At 54.5% G+C, this 26,523-nt stretch overlaps 2 protein-coding genes across 2 annotated transcripts; one reads left to right on the top strand and one right to left on the bottom strand.

The window, feature by feature from the left end:
* Positions 1 to 202: 202 nt before the first annotated feature.
* Positions 203 to 15,424, top strand: CD34 (CD34 molecule). Its single transcript, XM_036398582.2, has 8 exons — positions 203 to 407; positions 6,018 to 6,152; positions 7,034 to 7,302; positions 7,381 to 7,464; positions 10,215 to 10,362; positions 11,588 to 11,634; positions 12,397 to 12,561; positions 13,864 to 15,424. The coding sequence occupies exons 1-8, from the start codon at positions 359 to 361 to the stop codon at positions 14,062 to 14,064; spliced, it is 1,098 nt and encodes a 365-aa protein (XP_036254475.1). The 5' UTR covers positions 203 to 358; the 3' UTR covers positions 14,065 to 15,424.
* A 2,200-nt stretch (positions 15,425 to 17,624) lies between these two features.
* Positions 17,625 to 22,047, bottom strand: LOC118696448 (cuticle collagen 19-like). The gene is made up of 3 exons (XM_036398611.2): positions 21,990 to 22,047; positions 20,816 to 21,906; positions 17,625 to 19,034 (listed from the first exon to the last, which is right to left on the bottom strand). The coding sequence occupies exons 1-2, from the start codon at positions 22,045 to 22,047 to the stop codon at positions 21,437 to 21,439; spliced, it is 528 nt and encodes a 175-aa protein (XP_036254504.2). The 3' UTR covers positions 17,625 to 19,034; positions 20,816 to 21,436.
* Positions 22,048 to 26,523: the final 4,476 nt, after the last annotated feature.

Here is a 26,523-nt window from a genome sequence, read left to right as displayed (position 1 = left end):
AGCAGCAGCTCTCAGGAAAGAGTTAATCCCAGGCAGCCTTTGGGATCCTTTGCTGGGGAGAGGGCTGATCTTTTGTTTGTTTTGAAGCTGCTGGCAGGAAAGCAGGGAGGAGAAAATTACCTAAGTGATAGTGAGGTTGCCACGAACTATATAAAAACTGGGAAATCAAAGCCCAGAAACTCCACCTCGCCGTCCTGAAGCACAAGCACAACCCCTGAAGAGAAACCCACCCCAGCAGCTTTGAGTGATCTCAAAGGCTTGAACTCCAACCAAGCTGCATGAGCTCAGAGCTGCTGCGGGACTGAGCAGCCCGGGAGCTGCCCCGGAGCAGGGAAAGGCTTTGGGAATTCCCACAGCCATGAAGTGGGGGCAGCTCCTCTGCATCTTCTGCCTGCTGGAGCTGGCTGGTGAGTACTGATGTCCCCAAGCCCGGGTGGCAGCAGGGACGGGGCGTGGGGCAGCTCCTGGGAGCAGCAGCTGGGGGGAAGATGCTTCTCCAGGAGTTCGGGGTCCAGGGCCACCCCAAAACCTCAGAAAGGGACAGGAATGGGGATGGAGCTGCCCACAAACTCCCGGGTAGCACGAGGAGTGGTCCCTGCGCACAGGCAGAGTGCAGCCACAGTTCAAGCTGTCTCTCAGCCTGCTCTGGTGTAAATGAGCCACGCTTCTGTTTTGTGGTTGGAACTAAACATTTGCTGAAAATCAAATGAGTCTCCATAAATATTAAAATCTCCTATTGCAGCTCTTCAAATATTCATCATGCGAAGCGATGAATAACAGCGCCGAGATTTTCTCTAGGTGCTACTTTTTAAAGGGTTGTGTTTTAGGGAAATATTATCATTTTTGTCCCAAACCCAACGGCCATGAGGTAATAAAAAAGGACTAAAAAAGTGAAGCAGCACTCTGTGTGTTGCCTGGTGTGCTGGGACAGGAGCCAGGAGCCTGCGGGTGTCTCCTCAAATGTGATTTTTTCTTACTCACACGAATGGGAGCGAGGAGATCTATTGCAGGAATTCACTGGGTTTTGTTCTCCTGTTTCACAGAGCTCCTTTCATGTTCCCCTGGCTGCCCAGGTAAATTGCTCACCTGAGCCGCTGGCTGACCCTCCAGTCTGTGTCAATTTGAAAGGAATTGAAAAAGAATCCCAGTTTTATGTGAGAAAAATGACATTCAGGGCTGTGTGGTTGGGCTGAACCGAGCCAGGGTGTGAGACAAAGGTGTGAGGCAAAGCTTGAGCTTCAAACCTCCAGTTCCAAACCTTGAGTACAAAACAAAAGTGATGGAAAAGTGATAAAAAGCTCGGATTTTGGAGGGACAAAGCTCGTGGGCAGCGGGGGCTTTAACGCTTTGTGCAAAATGTGCCTGCACAGCCCCTGCCCGTCGCTCCTGCAGGATATTCCTGCCTGCAAGGTGGAGGAGGATGGCTCCTCCTCGGTGTAGCTGCTGGGAAAAACCATCCCTGGGGCTCTGCTGGCTCCTCAGCTCCGTGGGGAGGCCCAGAGGCTCCATCCAAGGCTGTGCAGCTGCCCTGGAAATCCCAGCTCTGGCTTTGGGCTGGAGCCGCTCCTGGCAGCGCTGCTGAGGGTGGGAGCGGCTCCCAGGGCTCCTCCAGCTAAAGGCACGAGATTTGTAGGAAAAACCCACCCTGGGACAGGGGCAGGAGCCCTGCAGGTGCGGTGTGGGGTTGTGGTGTGGGGAGGATGGGGTTTGGGTTCTGGGATCCAGCCTGGCCCAACCCCACGGGGGAAAATCCCGCGGGAAAGCCCAAATCCCTGGAACTGCTCCTTCTGCCTGGTTCTTTGGGGTTCCTCCCGGGTTCCAAGGAAGGGATTGCAGCCACCCCTGCTCTGCAGAGTGGGCTGCAGTTCCCAGACCCTCCCAAGCCCCTGGGAGGATGCTGTGAGCAGCTTGTGTTGGATGGGGATGGATAAAGCACATGGAGAGCTGTCCTGTGCTTGTCTCAGAGTGAGCATGGAACAGGGAGCCTGGGTTGTATTTGTACCTAATAAAAACACTTTATTCTTTCACTTAACCTTTCACCTTTCTTCTTTAAATGTTTTTCATTCATCTCTGCCAATCCTGATTTTTAGAAAAAATGTCTTTTCTTGCCATTTTCACACGTCCTTTCTTTCCTCCACTCCTTCTGCAACGCTTATGAAAGTTCTGAACATCAGGAAAGGAAAAAGAGACTTTAAAGCTTCCAGCTGCTCGAGTTTAACATCCTTCAGAGGCTGCTGCTCCAGCCAGGAGAAATCCCAACCCCGGGAAGGTGCTGGGCTGCCCGAGAGGCCCCAGCCCCAAGGAAAGGCTGGGAGCAGCAGCTGGGCTTTGGTGGGGCAGCTCGGGGGGCTCCCCCGGCCCCCCGGCCCCGGCCCCACACCCACATCCTGTCTGGGCCAAGGAAAAGGGGGAGGGCAGGGATTTTTATCAGATATTTCCAGAGGGAAGAGGGCTCCACCCGCTTGAATTCCTGCCACATGGCTGAGAGCTGCAAAGGCAGCGTGAGTAATGCCGGCTGGAGCGCTTGGAGGGGCTGGGGGGGAGCCGGGGCTGGCTCCGGCCCCAGGGCTCTGCATCCCTGCCCAGAGCTCCTCTCCTGCATCCCACAGCTCCATTTACCCTCCTCTCCTGCATCCCACAGCTCCAGAGCTCCTCTCCTGCATCCCAGAGCTCCAGAGCTCCCCACCTGCATCCCACAGCTCCAGAGCTCCCCACCTGCATCCCACAGCTCCAGAGCTCCTCTCCTGCATCCCACAGCTCCAGAGCTCCTCTATCTCCCAGCCCAGAGCTCCTCTCCTGCATCCCACAGCTCCAGAGCTCCTCTCCTGCATCCCACAGCTCCAGAGCTCCTCTATCTCCCAGCCCAGAGCTCCTCTCCTGCATCCCACAGCTCCAGAGCTCCTCTCCTGCATCCCAGAGCTCCAGAGCTCCCCACCTGCATCCCACAGCTCCAGAGCTCCTCTATCTCCCAGCCCAGAGCTCCTCTCCTGCATCCCACAGCTCCATTTACCCTCCTCTCCTGCCTCCCATGGTCCCTTTACCCTCCTGTTCTTCATCCCATGGTCCCTTTACCCTCCTGTTCTTCATCCCACGGTTCCTCACCCTCCTCTGCAGCCCTGGACCAGCAGTGCCCTTGTGCCAGCTCAGGGCATCCCATCCCAGAGCTGGGGAACAACCTCTGTTTATTCCAATGAACTTTGTTAAAGGCAGAGCTGGGGAACAACCTCTGTTTATTCCAATGAACTCTGCTGGAGGCAGAGCTGGGGAGCTCCCCTGGCCCAGGGCTCTGGGTGTGCCCGAGGAGCCCAAGGCTGAGCAGGGGCTTTGCCAGAGGTGAACCAGGAGATCTGAGGCAGGATCAGCTCAGGGGGTGCAGGTCCTGCCCAGAGATTCCCAGTGGGATTCAGCTCCCTCAGTTCTCTTTGCTGGGGGTCAGGATTGGGATCCAGTGATGGAAACTTCCCTCCTCTTTCCTGAACCTTTGCCACTGCAGAGTTTTTCTGTGGCCCTGGCTGAGTGCTCAGGGATGAGTCTTGGAGCAAGTTTAACATTTGTATTGTTGCCTTTTCTTTATTCAATAGAAGATCCTTCCTGAGCCCCATTATTAAAATATCTTTAAAAAATCATTTACTTTTTAAACCCTGGGTGGGTGAACACAATGGGTGCTGGGAAGTGCAATTTTCTTTCCCATCTCTGCATGGTTTTGCTCCTGCACGTGCTTGCATTGCCAGGTGAAGATTTCTCCCAGGTTAATAAATAGCTTGGCTTAAACTCTAAACCCTCAATCCTAACCAACTGACAAAGTTTAATAAAGCCATTAAAAATGCATGGTGCAATAAATAACCCTCTTTAGCTGAGCACCACGTGGATTATCCAGCCCACATCTGGATCATTATTTATCTCATGAGCCCAAAGATTTCATAAAAACCCCTGACCCATGTTTTGTGGAAAAGCTGCACATGCTCCAAGAAAGGCAAGAAAAAGAAATCCGAAGTGACAGCTCCTCTCCCAAACCACACTGAGCAGCAGCCAGGCCTCCAGTCCAATATTCAGTGCTGAAAAGGCTTTGGTGAGGAATACCTGGGGTGCTCTGCAAACATCTGGAGGGGTCAGAGGTGTTTGGGTGGCTCTGGCACTCGAGGAGGTCACGGCAGAGCTGCGTTGTTCTGGGGATGTGGGAATTCCAGCTGAGCCTAACAGAGCTGTGCCTAAAGCCTGGCCCTGCCTAAAGCCTGGCCCTGCCCAAAGCCTGGCCCTGCCCAAAGCCTGGCCCTGCCCAAAGCCTGGCCCTTCCTAAAGCCTGGCCCTGCCCAAAGCCTGGCCCTGCCCAAAGCCTGGCCCTTCCTAAAGCCTGGCCCTTCCTAAAGCCTGGCCCTTCCTAAAGCCTGGCCCTGCCTAAAGCCTGGCCCTTCCTAAAGCCTGACCCTTCCTAAAGCCTGGCCCTGCCTAAAGCCTGGCCCTGCCCAAAGCCTGGCCCTGCCTCTGGGCTGCTCCTTGCTCTGGGCACCAGTCCTGCCTCCTGCTTTTCATTTGCTAAAAGTCAGCAGGAAAACTCAGTGACTTAACCAGCTGGAACTGAGCTGCCTTGGAGAAGGAGGAACTTCTCCCCCTGAGCTGAAAGCTGTGCCAGAACCCAAACTGCAGCTCCAGACACCTGCACTGAGCCTCAGCAGGGCCCCCAGAGCAGCTGCAGCCCAGGAGGGATGGGAGGGATGGGATGGGATGGGATGGGATGGGATGGGATGGGATGGGATGGGATGGGATGGGATGGGATGGGATGGATAGGATGGATAGAATGGGATGGACAGGATGGATAGAATGGGTCAGGATGGGGAGGATAGGATGGATAGGACAGGATGGATAGGACAGGATGGATAGGATGGATCAGGATAGGATAGGATAGGATGGATAGGATGGGTCAGGATAGGATAGGATGGATAGGATGGGCAGCACCAGTGTGGGCAGCCCCACAGGACCAGTCTGAGCCCCCCATTTCCCCTCTGGCCCAGCCTCCCCCAGCAGGACCAGCAGAGCAGCTCTGCCCCTGCCACCCACAGCCAAAACCAACCCTGTTGCCTCAGGCTTTGCTCCTCCCAAGCCCATCCAGGCTCTGTGGAGCTGACCCAGCCAAGAGCAGCCCCTGCCAGGCCCATGCCCAGCTCCCAGTGCCCAGGGATGTTCCCTGGCAGCAGATCCTGCCCAGGACCTGCCAGAGCTGCTCCATCTCTCAGGGTGGTTTGGGAGGATGAAGTAACTTTTCTTGGAGCTGGGGCTCCCCTGGGCACAGCTACAAATGAAACAACACATTCTGTATGATTTTCTCTTTAGTGCCTGGATGAGAATTTTAAACAGCAAGAGCCCTGGGGTAGAGACTGGAGCTGTTTGCTAAAAGTGGGAATAGATCCTAGGGAGAGAAGCTGAGGAATGGGGAGAAATGCATGTTCATTGACTCACACAGCTCATTTCAGAAGGAAAAGCTGGAAGTGTCATCTCTGTAAGGCAGCAGGAAGCAATATATAAACTTTAGGTTAGAACAGCAAGCCACTCTCCAAACATTCTGCTTTACCTCCAAAGATGTTTCTGCTCATGAGTCAGGGCTGATCCCAAGCCAGTGGGAATGTTTCTATTTACTTTGAGACTGTGCCTGCAACTGTAAATCCAACTTATCTATCCTGAGGCACACCAGTGATCTCTTCCAAGGCTTGATTCTTCCCTCCCAGGATTATAAACCCAAACTGCTCTGAAATCCAGAGCTTTGTGCATCCACCAGCGAGCTGGGGCTGGGCTGGGGTGAGGGTGGAGCTTCTCCTCCTCCTCCTCTGAGAGCCCTGGAGCCCCTCGAGGGCTGCACCAGGCTCTGCTGCTCCCCGGGATGAAAAGTTTCCCCCCTGATCCTCTCCCAGATGTGCCCCAAGGGCTTTTCTTGGGGCAAGAAAAAGCGAATTTGGGAGAGCAGCTGAACCTTTCCTGCTCCCCCCCAGGGGCTCAGCAGCCCCTGAGAGCTTCTCTTCCCCCAGGCTGCACTGCTGGGAGCACCACGGCCACCCCCAGCCCGACAGGAGGGGACAGCAGCAGAGGGACAGCAGGGGACAGCGCTGCCACCGCTGCCAGCACGGCCACAGGGGACGCCAGCAGCACCCAGCCAACCTCTGGTAACCTCTGCCTGCGCTCCCTCTGTCATTCCCGGCAGCCTCTGTGGTCATAATCAGATTTATTGAGTGCCCGTGCTCGTTAAGGCGTGGTCTGTGCTCTCGGCAAAGGAGGCTGAGCGTGGTCACAAGGTTCAGTTCCATCCAGAAATCCCATCTGGGGACACCCACCCAGGCAGCTGAGCCCCATCCTGGTCAGAACAAAGGGCTCAGGGATGTGGATCTCTCCACACACACTGGGAGAGCCACCTGTAGGAGTCCCTTCGGGAGGAGAGGACAAGGGGGAATGGCTCTAAGTGGGAGGAGGGAGCTTTAAATCAGATTTTGGGCAGGAATTGTTCCCTGTGAGGGTGAGGGGTCCTGGCACAGGTGCCAGAGCAGCTGGGGCTGCCCCTGGATCCCTGGCAGTGCCCAAGGCCAGGCTGGGCACTGGGGCTGGGAGCACCTGGGACAGTGGGAGGGGTCCCTGCCATGGCAGGGGGGACACTGGGTGGGCTTTGAGGTCCCCTCAACCCAAACCAGTCTGGGGTTCCAAGAAGGGAGGCCCAGCTCAGGCTCTGGAGGGCTCAGGAGGGATGGGAGGATGCAAGGAGCCTTTCCCTGGTGCTGTTTGGGATCAGAGCCTCCTCTGGAAGCCTCGGGGCCGGGGAGGAGCTGGGGGTGATGCTGGGGGGTGGCTGGTGTCACCCAGAAATGAGCCCACTGTCCCCCCCCCAGCTGTGGGTGTGTGTAATGAGGCAGAATTAGCAGAACCAGGGCTAATGAGCATTCCCTAGAGAGCCAAAGGCTCCCGGTGCTGCTGCTGGCTCTCACAGATCAATGTTGTGCCACACACCGAGCTCACAGGGCTCCTCCTGAGCCCTTCTCTCTGCATTTCCTCCAAGCTGCAGCCACAGCCAGCTCCGGGGCCACCGGGACATCACCAGAGCTCCTTGGGCAGCTGAACACGAGCCCCCAGCCCAGCCCGGCCCCCACAACCCTGCCAGGCTCCTCCCCGGGGCCCCAGAGCAGCGCGGGGGTCCCCACGAGCCGGAGCGCCCCGACCCAGCCCGGGCACAGGGCACAAAGCCCGGGCAGCCCCAGCCCTGCGGCCGCCTCGGAGCCCGGCCCCGCTGCCAGCAGCGCCCTGCCCACGGCCGGGGCCACCGCCCAGGTGAGGACAGGGCTGCGGGGAGGCCGGGCTGGGGGCTGGCACCCGCCGGGCTCTGACCCCCCTGCGCTCTCCTTCCAGCCTGGCATCAGCTGCCGCAGCGCCGGGGACCAGGCTGACCCCGCCGGGGCCGTCTGCCTGCAGCTCAACGAGTCCAGCACCTGCGTGAGTGTCCCTGGGCTCACCCACAGCCCCCACGGCGGCGCTTTGGGGTGGGGGCTCCAGCAACCACCCTGGGCTGGGGCAGGAGGGGCTGCTCTCAGCCCCAAAGGGCTCCGGGGGAAACGCGACCTCGCAGCTGCACAAATTCTCCCTTTTCCTCTGCGCTCTGGGGTCAGCTCGGCTTCTAAAGCATCTCCCACCGTGTCCAACAGGAAGCTGCCTTTGTTCTTCTTCTTCCTCTTCCCTGTTGGAAACAAAAGTGCCTTTTTTTGTCTTGCCAAGTGCCCTAGGAAAGAAAACAGGGCATTGCAAGGAGCTGCTCAGTGTCCCCAGCAGCTCCCAAGGGAACCCCAGGCTCTCTGTGACCGTCCTTGGCCTTGAGCACCAAAAATGGGGAATTTGTAACAGCACAGGGGGGTCTGCTGGGCTGGGGGGAAAGACCTCTCCCACTGGATATTCACTGGTGCAAAGAAATTAACGTCACTATGATTGGCAAAAGTTTTACAGAAATTTAATAAGGCACATATACACATCTACTCATGCACGTAGTCAAGCTTACAAAGATTTTCATGTATTTTTTCTAATCTGTTCCCATGCTGACAGCCCTGTCTTCTTCCTTGCTATGGATACACTGGAAAATCACCAATTGTTATTTCTTTTATTAAGTCAGCTTTGCTGCAGGCCAGCTGCCCAGCCCCTCCAATGCAGGGCTGTCCCTCAGCAGAGCCCTCCCCAGCCCCAGGTGGGAGCAGGCAGCTCCTGGTGATTTATTAAAAATAAATATTGATCTAGTACCGATATCCAATTGGTCTAGTACCGATATCCAACTGTGATGGACAAAAACTCTCTGACAGTTTAAAGTTAGAAAGTGTTTGTTTATTGTGGGATAGCTCCCAAATACACAGCACAATTTACAGGCGATTACAGAGTCCTTTTATCTGTACAAGTATGGAATACCCAAAATGCAAATACATTGTGATGATTTTGGTACATCCCATTCCCAATATGGAGATTGATCTGGTACCAATATCCAAAAACTCTCTGACAGTTTGAAGTTAGCAAGTGGATGTTTATTGTGGGATAGCTCCCAGATACACACAGTGATTTACAGGTGATTACAGAGTCCTTTTATCTCTCCAAGTATGGAATACCCAAAATACAAATCCATATTCATAACTCTGGCACATCCCATTCCCCACTTCCCATGGTAATTAGCTCAAAAGCCATTAAGCATGCACAGTTTGTTCCTTGAAATGGGTCAGTGGTCCCTTTCATGGGGAGGGGTCCCAAAATGAGGAAGTAAATGAATTCTTCCTCATTCTGACCTTTCTATCTTTTCAATGCAAATCTGACAAATGAACCCTTGGTAGAACTCCCATTCCCCATCTTCAGTTGGTTTCAGAACAGAGGAGCCCTGCAATTGTCTTATGTTCCTAAAAGCCATTTATCAGTTTTTATATTCTTCATTATAAACCCAGCTAACCAAACATTGCGTTGACAAGCAATCAATTATTAGTTAACTACTTACTCTTAACTTCATCAAGGCCTACTCATTTATTTTAATTAACTCAAATCAAGCTTATCTCTAACTAAAATCTTAGCTCCTTTAAAATCTCTAAATCCCTTCAAGTTCCTGTCTCACTGGCAGGACCTGGGAGCCAGAGGAGAGCAGTCCTGGCAGGACCTGTGTCCCTCTCTCCCCCTGGCCTTTCCCGAGGCAAATGAGCAATCAGCTGGCACCGGGAGCTGCTAATTGCAAAGGGAAACTCTGACACTCCGATGAGTTCTTTCCACAGCACAGAAAGGAAAATACACACTTGGGTCTCTTGTTCCATCTTGGCCTTCCTCCCCCCCGAGCCAAGCTCTATAGAAACAGCTGAAAATGATTTGTTTGTTGTTCTCCCGTGGAGGAGTTGCTGGATTTCCACTTTCAGAGGATGGAGGGACCTGGGGATGGTCCTGGGGCAGCTCTGGGAGAGGAGGAGGGCACAGAGCAGGACAGGACAGGACAGGACAGGACAGGACAGGACAGGACAGGGGCTCTCCCTTCCACAGCCCAGGGCAGGGCTCAGTGGAGCTCTCTCTGTCTCTGGGGTGGGCACAGGGGGGCTGAGCAGGGTTTGGCAAAGCTGAGCTCTGTCTGTGAGCTTGGCTGCATCTGAAAATATCCCCAAGGAGAAATCTCATCCTGTCTGATCCAGAAACCAGCCCACAAAGGCTGCAGCTCCTCACTCCTCTTCCTCTTCCCCCTCCAGAGTCAGTGCAGCTCTAAAATGTGAGAAATGTGGTTTTTTACCTTGCCTTTGATCAGCAACCTAGCAAAAACATTGAAGACATTTCCTAAACAGGAAGGCTCAATGCTTCTTTGTTATTTCCCTCCTTTCCCAGCCCCTGCCTGGGACTCTGAAACAATAGAGCTCTTCAGTTGTTCCAGCCCAAAAACTGGGGAGACTTGCCATGCGATTCAGAGCCTAAATTTAGCTTTGTTTAAATGCCATTTTCAGGAGCTGCTAGTAATAACTCCATTTAATTTATTCTCATTAAGTTAAGACATGAGAAATGAGCACCTCCAGCCCCAAGGTGTTGGGGCTCTGGGCAGTGCTGGGGTGGGAGGGGAGGGTCTGGCACCCAGAGCAGCTTTGCAGGGCACCAAAATTCAAATGGGAAAGCACAACGCCTCCACCAGCCTGGCCGAGGCAGAGAATTGCTCAGTTTGCTTGGATTAATGGCTGCTCTTTCTGAAAATTTGTCAGGAACGCTTTTTGGAGAGGAAGGGGTTGGATTTATGGCAAGCACTGTGTGAAAATAGAACCCACAGCGCGGAGTCCCCCTGCAAGATCCAACTCACTCCATCCAGCCTGGACAGAGACTGTTTGCTCCTCATCCTCAAAGGAGAGAAAGGTCAGTGAGGGCATTCCCTGCCTGGGACCCCCAGATGGTGGTGTGGGCACTGGGACCGGGGCTCCTTGTGGGGCAGGGCTGGGAGGGGAGGAGAAACCTCTCTGCAATTCTGCTCCTGCTGCTGGGGCCCTGCTGCACCCCTGGAGCTGTGGAACTGCCCCCAGGAGCATCCCCTGCGCCCAGCCAGGCTCCTTGGCGTGCCCTGAGCTGCAGAGCGCGGGATTCGTGTCTGGAATGTGTGCGTAAGGTGTGTGATGAACACTCAGTGTGTGTAACGTGTGGGATCAACATGTTTAATGCGTGTAACGTGTGTGATGATCATATCTAATGTGTGTAACGTGTGGGATCAACATGTTTCATGCGTGTAACATGTGTGATGATCATATCTAATGTGTGTAACGTGTGTGATGATCATATCTAATGTGTGTAACGTGTGGGATCAACATGTTTAATGCGTGTAACGTGTGTGATGATCATATCTAATGTGTGTAACGTGTGGGATCAACATGTTTCATGCGTGTAACGTGTGTGATGATCATATCTAATGTGTGTAACGTGTGTGATGATCATATCTAATGTGTGTAACGTGTGGGATGAACATTTAATGTGTGTAACGTGTGTGATGATCATATCTAATGTGTGTAATGTGTGGGATGAACATTTAATGTGTGTAATGTGTGAGGTGAACATGTTTAATGTGTGTAACGTGTGTGATGATCATATCTAATGTGTGTAACGTGTGTGATGAACATTTAATGTGTGTAACGTGTGTGATGATCATATCTAATGTGTGTAACGTGTGGGATCAACATTTAATGTGTGTAATGTGTGAGATGAACATTTAATGTGTGTAATGTGTGTGATGAACATATTTAATGTGTGTAATGTGTGTGATGATCATATCTAATGTGTGTAATGTGTGGGATGAACATTTAATGTGTGTAACGTGTGTGATTAACATATTCAATGTGTGTAATGTGTGTGATGAACATATCTAATGTATGTAACATGTGTGATGAACATATTTAATGTGTGTAATGTGTGTGATGGTCATATCTAATGTGTGTAAAGTATGTGATTAACATTTAATGTGTGTAACGTGTGATTAACATATTTAATGTTAATGTAATGTGTGTGATGAACATATCTAATGTGTGTAACATTTGTGATGAACATTTAATGTGTGTAACATGTGGGATGTGCTCTCCTGTTTTAAATCTCACAGATCCTGACAAACTTCTGAACACGCTCCCAAAGTCCCACTGGGAAAAGGTAAATCCCTGAAGCAAATTTGGCTGCAAAAAGTGCCCGGCCAGGCGGATGAGAGCTGTAGCTGGTCAGCTGAGGCTGGGGACATGCTGAGACTGGGACCTGCCTCCAGGCTGGAGGTGCCTGAGGAGTGCAGAGATCCCTGCAGGTGTCCAAGGCCAGGCTGGACAGGGTTGGAGCCCCCTGGGGCAGTGGAAGGTGTCCCTGCCCATGGCAGAGGTGGCACTGGATGATTTTTAAGGTCCAAACCAGCCTGGGATTGATTCTGTGGTTGGAACCAACCACCAGGGAGGCAGCACAAGGAGAAGCCGTGCCATGGCTCTGTGAATGCTGAAGTGTTCCCCAGCAGAGGTCAGACCCAGCAGTAACTCTCAGGATGCAATTGGCACTCAGCTTCCCCAAGCCCAGGCTGGCATTCATGAATTCCTCCTCCATCCCTCCCCTGAGGCTGCCACTGGCTGGGGCTGAGCCCCAGGTGTGTCCCAGGGTACGAACAGCAGAGCTGAGAGATCTCAGCCAGGTGCTCCAAACCCCGGGTGTGCCCCAGAGGCCAAAATTCCCTGTGCCACAGGAGACCCAGGCTGGAAGGAGCCTTTGAGGGCTGGGGCAGGGCTGGGGCAGGGCTGGGGCAGCAGAGCTCCCCAAGGAGGTGACAGCAGCATTGTTTGAAGCCTGAGCAGCAGATGCAAACGTTTCCTGTTTGTCCCACTCGCGGCTCCCTTTGGTGTTGTTTTTTTTTTTTTGGTTTTTTTTTTTTTTTTCCAGTTTGGAATAGAATCCCTGAAGAAGCAGAGCCCGAGGGGCCGGCGGGACTCTCCGCAGAGGACGCTGATCGCCCTGGTGACCTCGGGGCTGCTGCTGGCGCTGCTGGGGCTGGCCGGGTGTCTCCTGATGCGGCGGCGCAGCTGGAGCCCCGCGGGACAGAGGCTGGTCAGTGCTTACAGGTGGCACAGCCGCGGCTAGAGGGGAGCCCGGGGGGCACCCGGGGCCATCCCCGCCCCTGTGGCTCTGTGCTCACCCCCCCAGCGTCCCCAGCCTGGGCAGGGCAGGGGCGTTGCACAGAGGGAGGGGGAAGCTCCGTCCTCTCCCCAGATCAGCTCCCGCAGCAGCAGCGCTGCCCCTTTGCCACACTCCCAACAGGTCTAACGCTTCTTTTTGCTCAGCAGTCAGAGCTCATCCAGCAAGACCCCTCCAGAGCCCCCGAAACCTCACGAGTCTGTCATTACCAGTGCTGCCCCCAAATTCCCGTTCCTTGTGTCAGTCCCGTGTCTGTACCCGTGCTGTAATAAAGGCAATGTCTCCCCACCAGCCACGGTAATAAAACATATCAAGAAAGAAAGAGGCAGAAATTTCCTATTTCCATTCTCCCCTTCCCAGGCAGGCTGGCCCTGAGGACTCCTCCCTCCCTTCCAGTGATTTTTGGGGACGTGACCCTGTGTAAAGTGAGGCTGGGCCACGATTTCCCCACCCCTGCCCAGCGTGAGCAGCTGTGTGCTGGGAGGCCATGGGGGCATTTCCTGGCCAGGAAGGATTTCCCCAGAGCACAGAGCTGGGAAATGCTGTGTCAGAGGCAGGGACACTGCCTGGTGTCCCTGGGGCTGGCAGCAGTGGCACTGTGTGCCACGGGAGCCCCTGGCAGCGCCAAGCTCCAGGTGAGGAGTGTCCAGCCCACCCATGGAAAAGAGACTGAGTGCAGTCCAGCCAGGAGAGTGCTGGGTGTGCTGAGGGAATTCCAGCTGGGAATTGCCAATTCCGGGGCTGCACAACGCCTGGGGAACCCTCTTGAGGCCCTGGCTCCTCCAGAGGCACCTGCTCCTGCACCCAGCCCTGCAGAGCTGCACTTCTGCCACAGCTGGCAGCGAGCTCTGCACTTCAAGGGAAGGGGGAGGCAAGGAAAAGAGACCATTTCCATCGTTTCCATGGTGTTTTTTCCTTGGCCAGCAGAGGTTCTGTCCCAAGGCGAGGGTGGCTCCAAAACCTGGTTTAGGAGAAAACAGCAAAACCTGGCAAAAAGCTTCTCTTGCAGGTTCCCTGCAGGAAAAAACTGCACTTCCAAAAACTGCACTTCCTGGGTGTTTTTCTTGCTCCACATTGGTTCAGGCCCTCTTCTCCCCTTCTTGCCAGCAGTGCCCTGACCTGTGTCTGTCTGTCCCTCCTGCCCGGGCACCGTGGGCAGCCCCTGCCCAGCCCAGCATCCCCTTCCCTGTCTCACCGTGTCCCTTGTGTCCCCAGGCTGAGGACCCCTATGACACGGAGAACGGCAGCCAGGGGAACACCATGCTGATGTCGCCCTCCCAGGAGCCGGCCGAGCTGCAGGAGAAGCCAAACCTGCCCAAGGTGAACGGGGGCACCCAGGAGAAGGGGCCGGGCCACGCGTCCTCCCAGAACGGGCACTCGGGGCGGCAGCACCGCCCCGCCGACACCGAGATGTGACCGCGCCCGGAGCCCCGGGGCACGCAGGAGATCCCTGCGCACGCACCGGGCACCGCAGACCTTCTGCAGCATCATCATCGTCCCCGTGAAGGACTCCAAAATCAGCCTAAAGCACACGGAGAGACAGAGCTGCCAAAGAGCGGCTCCTCCTCCTCCTCCTTCTCCTCCTCCTCCTCCTCCCGCTGACCACACAGGACATTTTTTGCAGCTGTTCTCTGCTTTTGTTGTCAGAAGAACATCAGGACAAACGCCAGTGGCCTTTGTCCTCCCCAGCTTTCAGGCAGAGGCAGAGTTTGGCTCCAGGCAGCCCAGATTTCTGGTAGCAATATGTTAAGGCTGACCAAAGTAGTTAAATTGGGATTGCAGCGACAAAAGCCTCTCAGGTTTCAGATAGTTTTGGTTAACAGAGTTGTTTATAATCTCATCTTTATGTTTAAGTGCAGGATTTCTTCCTCTCCTGAGACCATCAGGTATTTAACCCCTCCCTGTCTTTAGGGCTCCTCTACTATTTCCTACCCCAGCAGAATTTGCTGAAGCTGTGTGTAAAACTTTCCACATGGAATTGAAGGCTGAAATGTCAACTTCTCTCTCTTTGGATCCTACCAGGACTGTGTCCTGAAGGTTCTTTAAGAGGAAAAAACCTTTCCCAGCCTCCTCCTGCCAGGGGCTGGGGGCTGTGACAGGCAGAGCCAGCAAATTCATCCCCTGAGTGAGATGGAGAACGCTGGGTAGGGCTGGGGGGCTCTGTGGGCACCTGGGGCAGGAATTTGGGCTGGAGAGGTGCCAAAGGGCCCCCAGAGGGGTGAGGGGGAGGCAAAGCCCAGCTCTGCAAAGGGCAGAGCTCCTCTGTCTGCCCCAGAGCAGGGGCATGGGCACAGAGCAGGGTTTCCCTGTGGGAAATTCCAAAGCAGGAGCAGGAGCAGGTCCGGGCCTGGCCCCTCTCTGTGCTGACCCTGCTCCCGAGGGCAGCGCTGCTGGAACCACATCGAGCTCCTGGCGCCCCAGCGGGACCCTAGGCAGGTTTGTTCCCCATCCCAAGCACATTTTTGGGGAGCCAAAGCTCTGATTGTGCCAGCCCAGGAGGGGAGATGGTTCAACACGAGCACCAGCAGCGACCTCCACACCTCAAATCAGCCCAAAAATGGCCCTTGGAGCTGATCTACCCTCTCATGAGTGAATTCGTCCCAGCCTTCTCTCAGTGCTGAACACCTGAGGGAAGGGGTTTGTTTTCTGGTACAGTGCTCAAAGCAATGACAGCAGCATCCATCACCACCTGGGGCTGTGGTTTTTTTTTTTTTTGTGGGTGCAAGAGTCGCTTAAACACAATTAAAATATTCCAGGCTGTTTGCTTTGGTGTGAATTGCTTCTCCCAGATCTCATTGTAAATAATCCCGGTTGAAAAAGAAAAATAATTAAGTACTAAAAGCCGGCTTCTCTGTCGTGTCCTTGGAGCAGCAGCGCGCTGATCCCCGCGGGATGCGCGGCTCCGGCTGCTGCCAGCAGGGTGGGAGGACAACGCCTCTCAGAGAGGTTCTTTCCCCGCAGAAATCCCATGACTAAAGGCTCTGGCTTGCTCTGAGCACATTCCTCTCCCCGAAAAACGTCTGCAGGATGAGTGACATGCAGCAGGCTGTTACACCGCCTTTGTTTGATTTGGGGTTTATTTATTTTTTTTTTTTATGTTTAAAACACCCGGTTAATTCCTGGGAAAATAAAAGGGACTCCAGAGTGACGTGCAGGGCTGGGGATTGACCTGGCAGCAGGGAGGCTGCACCACGGGAGGGGCAGGAATTTCAACATGGAAAGGGTGGCCAGGCCTTGGCAGGGGCTGCCCAGGGGGGTTCGGGGTCCCCATCCCTGGAGGTGTCACCTGGAGGTGGCACTGTGTGCTCTGGGCTGGGGACTGATGATCCTGGGGGAATTTTCCCACCTCAGTGATCCTGGGATTCTTCGGTAAGGGCTCCCTCACTCTGCAGTAACCAGCAACATTCCCTGCCCCAGAAATCTGCAGGAGAGCACAGGGAAGCCCTTGGAGCCTTCTCTGGTGGAGGCGCTGGGGCTGTACTGAAGGCAGGAGCTTTGGGAATGGGATCTCTCCCGATTCCTGATCCTCTCTGGGATGCCTGACCCTCCCCAGGGCCGCTTCCCCGGCACGGGCACAGAGGAGCCCCTCGGGGGACACTCCCAGGCACTGCTCGTGTTCCGGGGCATCCTGACCTCAGGCAGCCCGGCTGGATGCAGGAAAACCAAATTACTTTCCCAGGGAAAGCTCGATGAGCCCGGGAGCTGGGGCGGGCGCTTTTCTCCTGGTAATTGTTTATCTAATTAGCACGAGGAGCTGCAGATCCAATCAAACGTCAGGTGCACTTTTCACAGCTCAGGGAATGTCCTGCAGCCAGGCAGGGACAATAAAGTTACAGTCAAGTGCTCTGCCAAAACAAAAGGTTCCTCCGAAGGCAGCCTGGGGGAAATGCCGGGAGCGGAGCCGGTGCTGAGCCAGCGGAAAGGCTGGAAAAGGCTGGGAAAAAAAAAAGGCTGGGAAAGGCTGGAAAAAAAGGCTGGGAAAGGCTGGAAAAAAAGGCTGGGAAAGGCTGCACTTCCAGCTCAGGAAGTTTTTTGCCTGTGTGTAAACAGCCCTGGCCCGGCCAGAAAGGCTTTTCTTATTATTCCTTCCTTATCTGCCCCCTTGCATTCCTTCCTTGCCCCCTCCCCTCACCATCCCCGGCAGCCTCGCTCACAGATGCTTTTTTGGGCCATTTTTGTGGGGGTCTGAGCCCATTTCAGCTCCCAAGAGCAGCCTGGTTGCCCATAAACGTGGTTCAAGGCTGGTGCAAGTGCTCCTGCCTGGTTCGTGAGCTCACACTCCGCTCCCACACAATCTTTAGCCAATCTTTACCTTGGGGAGCCTCATATTGAAAGGGGGCAGATAAGGAAGGAATAATAAGAAAAACCTTTTTTGGCCGGGCCAGGGCTGTTTACACACAGGTAAAAAACTTCCTGAGCTGGAAGTGCAGCCTTTCCCAGCCTTTTTTTTCCAGCCTTTTTTTCCAGCCTTTTTCTCCAGCCTTTTTTACTGCCTCTGATTTCCCATTCTGTAGAGCGGAGCGGGGTGGGAGCCCCGAGCATCCCGCAGGGCTCGGGGCAGCACGGGAGGCACATTTGGGCGCATTTGGGCGCATTTTTGCTCATTTTTGCTCATTCGTGCTCCAATGCTGCTATCTGCTGGCTGCACCCCGCCAGAGCGCTCCGAGCGGGCTCCGGAGGGGGCTGGAGCTCGGGGATGCTGCCCTGGCAGATCCCGCATCTCTTCTTTGGTGTGGGAGCTCTCCCAATTTCGCTGCTCCCAAAATCCGGCCCCTGCCCCAGCGCAGGGCCCGCGGCGCTGCGATCCAGCCCCGGCTCAGAGAAACCGAGGAATTACAGAAGAATGATGGTGTGAGCAGAGGGATGTCACTGCAGGACACAGAACACACAATGTGCACATGCTGCTGTTCTCGAGGTAGAAAAGGGGAATTTTGATTTCTGACTCCAACATTTACAGATTTCCAACATTTATAGACTTGGTTTATAGATTTAGATTTAATTTCTGACTCCAACATTTACAGATTTCCAAAAGCGACCCTGGATTGGAGGGTGACAGTGCCACCTCTCCAACGACACCGGACAAACCAACAGTCCATCAAATTTCTCCTCTTCCTTAAAGGAATGCAAAACAATGACTTATTTACAGAAAGTGTGTGAGAAAGTTTGCTACAAGAATGTAAACATCAGAAGGCTTAGAAAATCTTAAAAAATTCAGGGCGACAGTGGGACTTGGGGCTCAAATTCCAGGAACGGGGAACATCCACGGCAGCATTTCCAGTGTGGGTTTCACATCAATTTCTTTCCCATCTGCTTGCTCAGTGTCAGATCCTGCGTTTCTTGTTTTCTGTGGGAGCTCTCCCAGTTTTGCTGCTCCATCCACGCAGGATTTTTGGTCGGACCCAGGGGATTCAGGGGCACAGGAGGGCTCTGGTGACATCCTGTGTCCCACCTCGGGAAAAGAAGCTGGAGAAGCATCACTGGGGCCAGGACATCCCTGAAACCCCAGCAGCAGCCCTGGGCTCAGTCCCTCTGAGCCCCAGCTCTGAGCCAGCCCAAACCTCAGCCACCATCAGCTGGCCACAGAGGCATTTGCCAGAGCTGGAAAAGGGAGATGATCAAGCTCATTTTGATTTTTTCCCTCCTTTTCCAACCATGGTGGTGAGCCTGGCAGCACTGGATTAGTGGTTGGACTTGATCTTAGAGGTCTTTTCCAGCTTTAACTCTTCCATGGTCCTGTCTTTGCTTTCCAGGTAAAGGAACAGCATCTGTGTAGGGCTTTCCATCCCCACCAAATTATATTTAGAGCTCCTTGCATCACAGGCACTTCCCATGTGTTTGGAGCCTTTAATCTTGGCCTTCAGATCCATTTAATTTGCTGCTGTTTTGATTTGTAGTAACAGACATAAATGAGATTATCCATCCCCTGAGATCGACTGTGGGAGGCAAACGCTGAGGAATTGGGGTCTGGAAACATTTCCATGTGTGGCAAAGCCAGGGGGAGCCAGGACTGAGCTCCCAAAGTGGGAGCAGGACCTTGGGGTGGTGCAGAGCTGTCCCTGACCCCTCCTCATTCCTGGAGGAGCCGCAGGGGCAGGAGGAAACACCTTCAGAGCCTGCAAAGAGCATCCCAGGTGCTGGGAGGCTGGAAATTTTCCTTTTCGACTTGAAAAGACAAGGATGGGTGAGCCAGGGGTGCAGTTTGTGGGTCAGTGTGGAGCCAGATGCAGAAACTCCTTGGAGTTAAGATCTTCCAATTGAAAACTCTTTGTGTTTTTCCTCTGGAGAAGGAAAACCCCGCAATTTTTGAGTAGTTTTTCTGTTAATTTTCTAATGGCAGCTTCTGATGTTGGGGAAGATGGGTTCCATTCCTGGTTCCACTGCTCTGACTGCAGAAAAAGAAAGGTCTGAAAAGTTCTGTCCTTTTTTGTCTTGTGCAAGACACAGGTGGCCCAAGGACTCCTACATGGGAAATTGGTTCTCAAGTTACTTATTTTTTCTTCCTGTAAATTAAGAATACATCACCCTTCTGACTCTTAGCTATTTATTTGCTATTTCTGGTTCTTTTGATTTTTTTTTTCATATTTTTTTTTAATCTTCATGTTTGCATCTTCCTTCTTTCCTTATCTCCTGCCTGCCCCAGAGGCTTATTGCTGCTTTGGCAACATGCTAACTTGTTTAGGAACGATAAGACGTCTAATTAATAGTTTAATTAGCAGTACAAGGTCTTAATAGCTTATTAAAGGAAATACATTCAGAAAATTCTTTTCCTCTCCTCATGCTGGTACAATACAATTTCCCAGCAAATGATAAAACAGTTTGGAACGTTCAGATTTTAGAGAGGGACGTGGGGCTGTGTTGGTGATTTCACGGGGGATTTCGCAGCGCTAATGCCATTATTTTGTTGTTGTTGTTTTAAAACAATTTAAGAGATTAACAAAAGCGATTGGGACGGAGCAGGCGGGGCAGGCAGGAGAGAGGAATGAACAACTGCTTTCCCTGCTCGTGTTTATAAACAAGTCCTGGGGAAGGCGAACTTGCTCTTTAAGAGGCTCCGGCTGAAATGTCAGGTGGAGGTCGGAGCGGGGCACAGCGCTGCCTCCTCCCGCTCCTTTCCCACTAAATTACTGAAAAATCTTTCACTGAAACCGAGGCGTCCTTGGCTCACCAACTCCAGCAGAGTCTGGCCCAGCTCTGAGCCCGGTGGCTGCCTCTGGCTTTGGGCAGCGAGGATGAGAAACCCGGAGAGGAGAGGAGAGGAGAGGAGAGGAGAGGAGAGGAGAGGAGAGGAGAGGAGAGGAGAGGAGAGGAGAGGAGAGGAGAGGAGAGGAGAGGAGAGGAGAGGAGAGGAGAGGAGAGGAGAGGAGAGGAGAGGAGAGGAGAGGACACAGAGCAGGACACAGCAGAACAGGGCAGAGGAGAGGAGGGCACAGCACAGCACAGCACAGCACAGTAGGGCACAGCACAGCACAGCACAGCACAGCACAGCACAGCACAGCACAGCAGGGCAGAGCACAGCACAGCACAGCACAGCACAGCACAGCACAGCAGGGCAGAGCACAGCACAGCACAGCACAGCACAGCACAGCACAGCAGGGCAGAGAGCACAGCACAGCACAGCACAGCACAGCACAGCAGGGCAGAGCGCCGCCGCAGCTCGGCTTCCCCCGCCGCCGTGTTTTTCCTCTGACCCACACAAAGATTTCTTTCTAAATTTATCGCAGCGTTCATCGGCAGTCCCACTTAGCGCAGATTAGGCGGCTGGGCGGGCAGAGCCCATCGCAATGAGGGCAGGGGAGCCCGGAGAACCCCGGGAGAGGGCGAGGGGACCCATCCCCGCTCCCCAGCTCCCCATCCCCGCTCCCCATCCCCGCTCCCCCGGACCCCCAGCTCCCCCCGGTCCCTGCTCCACAGGATGCCCCCGGCGGCCGCAGTGCCCCCACGGTGGCAGCGCCCCGGCTCCCGGCCGGCTCCAGGGAGGTTTTGCCGCTCCCCGGAGGCCCCGGCGCTGGCACCGCTGGGGAATTTCCACTGGGCTGCGGAATTCTGCGCAGGGCGCGGAGCTGGAGCAGCGCTCGGGGAGGGTCGGAGCGGGGCTTGGTGCGGCTCCCCCGGGCAGCTGAGCGTCCCCGCGCCTCCCCAGAGCTCTCGTGTGCCCCCCGGGTTCTACCTGCGTGTCCTGGCCGCCTCTGCGGCGGCAGCGGAGCCGCGGGTCCGAGCCCCGAGGAGCTCCCGGGGGGGACACGGAGGGGTCCCGTCGCTGATTTGAGCTGCACGCTCTGCAGAGATGAAGCCCTGCCCAGGGAGTCTGAGCCGTGTTTGGAATCACGCAGGGAAATTATGCAGTCCCAAGGATGGCATAATTGGGAGAACGCTTGACTAGCGCAATTTTCTTGTGTGCCTGTCAGCAAATCACTTAATGTGTGCTGTGCCAAGTTTCCCAGGCGTTAAATGGGGAATGATTATCCCACCACTTCCTAAGAGGGAGCGAGGATAATACCCACTAATGACTGTGGAGGTCCTGGAAGGTGGTCCCGGAGTGGTGCAGCGGCGCACGCAGGGGCTGCAGCCCTGCAAGGAACACGCAGCACTTTAAACCCGACCGCCAGACATTTATTTCTCCTCATGCTGCTGTTTTTGTTTTTTAAATCCCGAAATAGATCCGCGTCTGTTTGTGCCGGATTCTCAAAGACTGCGCCGTCATCCCCTGGGATGGGACATCCCAGCTCCGGTGGGGAAGAAGAGGAAAATGCCGGGGGAAGGCGGCTCGGAGGGGTCTGGAGCGGACCCCTCACTCCCGCCCCGCTCCCCCCGGGCCTTTTCCCGGCATTTCGCTGCCTCCTGGGAACTGGAGGCGCTGCGGGGTGACCTTGGCGCCGCGGCCGCCGCCTCTGCGAGGGATCCAGGAGGGGCCGGGGGGCTCGGCCGCCTCCGCCGGCCCCGCTCGGCCCGGGCTCCCCGCGGCGCCCCGGGAGCGATCCCGGGCCGGGGATGCTGCGCCAGGCGAGTACCGGGGGCGGGGAGCGGGGGGATCGGGGCCGGGCACGGCCCGAGCGCAGCCCGCGCACATCCCGCGCACGTCCCGCTCTATCCCCGCGCACATGGCGCGCACGTCGCGCTGGATCTCCGGGCTCATCCCGCGCACGTCGCGCTGCATCCCCGCGCACATCCCGCGCACGTCGCGCTGCATCCCCGCGCACATCCCGCGCACGTCGCGCTGGATCTCCGCGCTCGTCCCGCCGCGTCCCCGCCGCACCCGCGCTCACAGCTCGCTGCATCCCCGCGCACGTCGCGCTGCATCCCCGCGCACATCCCGCGCACATCCTGCGCACATCCCCGCGCACATCCTGCGCACGTCCTGCGCACATCCCCGCGCACATCGAGCTGCGTCCCTGCGCACATCCTGCGCACATCCTGCGCACACCCCACTGCATCCCCGCGCCTCCCGTGCGCATCCCCTGCCTGCATCCCCCTGCCCATCCCCTGCCCATCCCCTGCACATCCCCTGCATCCCCTGCCCATCCCCTGCATCCCCTGCATCCCCTGCCCATCCCCTGCATCCCCTGCATCCCCTGCGCATCCCCTGCATCCCCTGCATCCCCCTGCCCATCCCCTGCATCCCCTGCACATCCCCTGCATCCCCTGCACCCCCTGCCCATCCCCTGCCCATCCCCTGCTCACCCCACGCCCCCACTCCCGTCCTGCCCCCCGCTTTTCTCCCCGCTCCTCGCAGGAGCCGGGACCCCCCCCCCCCCCGCCACAGCCCCGGGCCCGAGGGGAGGGACTGGCGTGGGAGAGGGATGAGGATAATTTAAAACCATGATAATGCTGATTATGATGGTGATTATTATGAGAATGTCAATAGGAATAATAATAATAAATAGGAATACTAGAAATAATAACAATAAGAATAATAATAATAAAATCATAATAGTGCTGATAATGATGATGATTATTATGATAATGTCAATAGGAATAGGAATAATAATAATAGGAATAATAATAATAAAATCATGATAATGCTGATAATGCTGATGATTATTATGATAATGTCAATAGGAATAATAATAAATAGGAATACTAGAAATAATAGTAAGAATAATGATAATGATAATGATAATGGTGATAATGCTAATAATGGTGATAATTATATCATAATTATGTTACATAATAATAATAATAATAATAATAATAATAGTGTTACATTTAAATAAAAGGATCCAAGTAGATAAAATCATAGCCAGCTCTGCCCAGGCTCCCTCCTTCCCAGTGGATAAGTGGGACTGACAGCCCCAGGCCAAATGGGAACATGAGGTGGAATTCAAGGGTCTCTCATTCCTCCTATTTTAACCCAAGGCCACGGGGGTGGAAGGAGCTGCTTCGTATTTCCCGTTTTCTATTTAGGGATAATTGCTCCACACAGCATTGTAACTTCCATGCCATGGGCTCTTACGTTCCTGCTCTTTTTTTTCCTCCCAGAATATATGATGCAGGTTCTGTTTGTGGACTGCTTTAATAGCGAGGTGGCTGAGACAAAGTTTACTCAATAAACTTGCTTTTCCCCTTGAGCAGCTTTAGCTTAGATAAACGGGCTTTAAAGTCCCGCTCTAGCGTGGGACTAGGACTGTTTACCATTCATCATTGTTAGTTAATTGCTGTTTGCTTAAATATTTAGTTTGGATTAAGTTCTTTTATTCCCTTTTCTTTAAAAATAATAAATAAAGGTGTGTTTAGCCATGTGGTAAAAGGCTTTTTAGAAGGCTTTTTAAAGACACTGCAGGGGGGAAGCTCCATAAAGTTCTTTATTTATATTTTGCATTTAAATTATCTTATTTTTAGTCTGCTGTGTTGTTATATTTGTAATTAGCCAGGCTGAAGCAGCAAGGACGTTTCACTGTTTTCTGTAGAGGCTGCAGACATTTTTATTCCTTATTTCAAAGAGAAAAACCCTTTGAATCATGGACTGTCCATAGCTGGAAGGGACCCATGGGACCATCCTGGGACCCTGGGACCCATGGGACCCTGGGACCCATGGGACCCTGGCTCTGCAGGGACAGCTCCAAATGCAATTTTTAGAGCGGGTTAAAGCCACCAAACCCAGCTGGGGGCCCGCAGGTGGATTTGTTCCATGGGAGAGGACAGGGGAAGGGCAGTTGGGGAAGGAAGGGCACCCAGGAGGATTCCCAGCCCTGTGAGGTGTCCATGAGCAGGGTGAGGAGCCGAGTGCCGGGGCCCAGGTCCCAGGTGCTGCTCCCTGCACAGGGCAATGAGCAGCAGGAAACTGTGGGGACGGGCTGGGGGAGGCCTGGCAGAGAGCAGCAGAGCTCTGGAAAGGGCCTTTTTTGGTTCAAACCGCCGTGTTCCACAGCAGCAGTGACCCAGTCGTTACGTAAACAAGGGTTTAATTTTGGAACTTTAATATTTCACGGCTTAAGTTTCCTCCCCTCGTTCACACAGGGCCTGGCTGGCAGAACTCATCTCACCGCTGTTATCAGCCACTAAAGGCATGTCCTGTGCTCTGCTCCAGCTCCGGTTCATGAATATTTCATGAATATTTGGTTTTGGGACAGTTCTGTGCCCCAGCAGGGCTCTGCCAGCCTGGGCAGGGTTTGGAAGGTGCTCTCAGCCCAAGTGGCTCCTCTGAGTTCTGCCTTGCCCAGGGAGGACAAGGAGCACCAAAGGCTGCTGGTTTCTTTCCGTATCCTCGCAGTGAAGGTGCCACAGGTGTCCCCTGGGAGGGGACAGAAGCTCTGCCTGTCCCCTGCTGCCAAAGGCAGAGCTGGATTCTCACCTGTGGTCCAGCCCTCCCTCCTTGGCTGGTCTGTTCCAAACCAGCAGAGAATTCAGGAACAGGAGGTAAATTCCATCAGAAGTGCTTTGAAGGAAGGAGTTTCCATGGAGATGGGGACTGGGTGGTTTATTTCAGGTTATTAGGAGGCAGCAGGTCCTTCCCAAATGAACCTGTGTGGTCTCCATCCCACGACTTCTGCCTTTCCTTCCCCCTGGGCCGTGCTGGCAATGGTGGTTCCATCCTCTCCACTCATGGAATGGCTGCAGCTCCAGCTTGGAACCATCCCTGGACCGTTCTGAGCATCCCCTCCCATCCCAGTGGGATGGATTTCCCTGTCTTGGGTCTGTGAAAAGGATTTAGAGAAAGGTTTGTGTTGGGGCCTTTCAAACTCACCTCATTCCACCCCTGCCATGGCAGGGACACCTTCCACTATCCCAGGGTGCTCCAAGCCCCATCCAGCCTGGCCTTGGACTTTTCCAGGCATTCACAGAAGTCAATTTTTGTTCTTTGTGCTGCAGGAATAACCTTGGTATTCCAGGAAAGAAATATTTGCCTTGAAGCTGCAATGGAGCATTTCCCTTGTGTTCCCAGCCTTTTCCTACCTGGCTTTCCCTGCCACAGCATTCCCAGCCAGCTTCCACTCCCACAGAGCACCGGGAGAGGGAATAGTGGGGACTTTGCGCCTTTCAGTGTGATTTAATGTGCATTTCTCAGTGCTGGGCTGCGCAATGGGCAGGGATGTGTTCGGGCACGGCCTGGAGCTGTCCCTGCTGTGCCTACCTGGCACCCCCAGGTGCTGTGTGAGCCTGGCCCGTCACGCTGCCAGCCCTGCCAGCCCTGCCAGCCCTGCCAGCCCTGCCCAGCCCTGCCCAGCCCTGCCAGCCCAGCCTGGCACGGAACTGGCACGGGGCAAGCACGGGGTGAGCCCTGCCCTGCCCTGCCCTGCTGGGGCTGCACAACCCGGCCTGCCTGGAGCTGCCCCTGCACACAGGGGTGTGATGGGAGGGACTGGGGGGTACTGGGATGTGCTGGGATGTGCTGGGATGTGCTGGGGTGTATTGGGATGGGCTGGGATGGGCTGGGATGGACTGGGGTGTGTTGAAATGTGCTGGGGTGTGCTGGGATGGGCTGGGAGGGACTGGGAGGGACTGGGATAGACTGGGATGTGCTGGGATGTGCTGGGATGTGCTGGGAGGAACTGGGATGGACTGGGGTGTACTGGGAGGGACTGGGATGTTATGGGGTGTGCTGGGGTGTACTGGGGGATGCTGGGGTGTACTGGGATGGCCTGGGGAGTACTGGGATGTACTGGGCTGTGCTGGTGGAGGATCCCTGGGCGAGGGCAGGGTGTTAATACCAGGGGGTGACGGGCACCTCTGTGACATAACTCTGGTTGCCATGGTTACAAGTGGAAATCTGGGCTATGGGTTACCTGGGGCCAGTGGCACACGGAGCAGAGCATCCCGTGCCATTTGGGGACACCTGAGGGGGTGTGAGCAGGGCTGGCGGCCACCAGAACCCCCTGAGCCCCCAAACTAGACCCGGAAACTTCCCCAGAGCTCGCAGACAGGAGGGGCAGAGGGGAGCAGCCCCGGGCATGGCACGGCTCGGGCGGAGCAGCCTCCTGTGACAACAGGCAGGAGGAGCCAGCCCCAGCCCTGGCACCTGCTGGCACTTCTGGATGCTAGCACCCCAGACTGGGCTACCCACATTTGGGCAACCCACGTTGTAAGGCTGCAGCCTGGGCCAGTGGAAGACATGCCTGCCCATGGAACAAGATGGGATTTAAAGTCCCTTCCAACCCAACCCATTCCATGATAATTTATTCTTATTTTCTCAGGTTTATTTGGGAAGGATCAGTATTAGATGCTGGCTCAGAGGCTTAAACCCAGTCCTTGCCCTTCCTCAGGTGCTGGCCCTTCCTGCAGGATGAACGAGAATCCTCAGCTTTTTTTTTCACCTTTAAATGAGTAAAATGGGCTGGGAAGGAGCTGGTTTATGTGGCGTTTTTTAAGAGGAAAAGAATTGGCAGGTACATGAGCAAAGCTGAAAGTATTTTCATCTGTTTTGGTTTGTAATGCTTAATG

This window comes from Molothrus ater, chromosome 25 (assembly GCF_012460135.2).
Source record: "Molothrus ater isolate BHLD 08-10-18 breed brown headed cowbird chromosome 25, BPBGC_Mater_1.1, whole genome shotgun sequence".
Taxonomy (NCBI): Eukaryota; Metazoa; Chordata; class Aves; order Passeriformes; family Icteridae; genus Molothrus; species Molothrus ater.
Note: the sequence above shows the minus strand (reverse complement) of the source record. Positions and strands in the feature narration are given on the sequence as shown.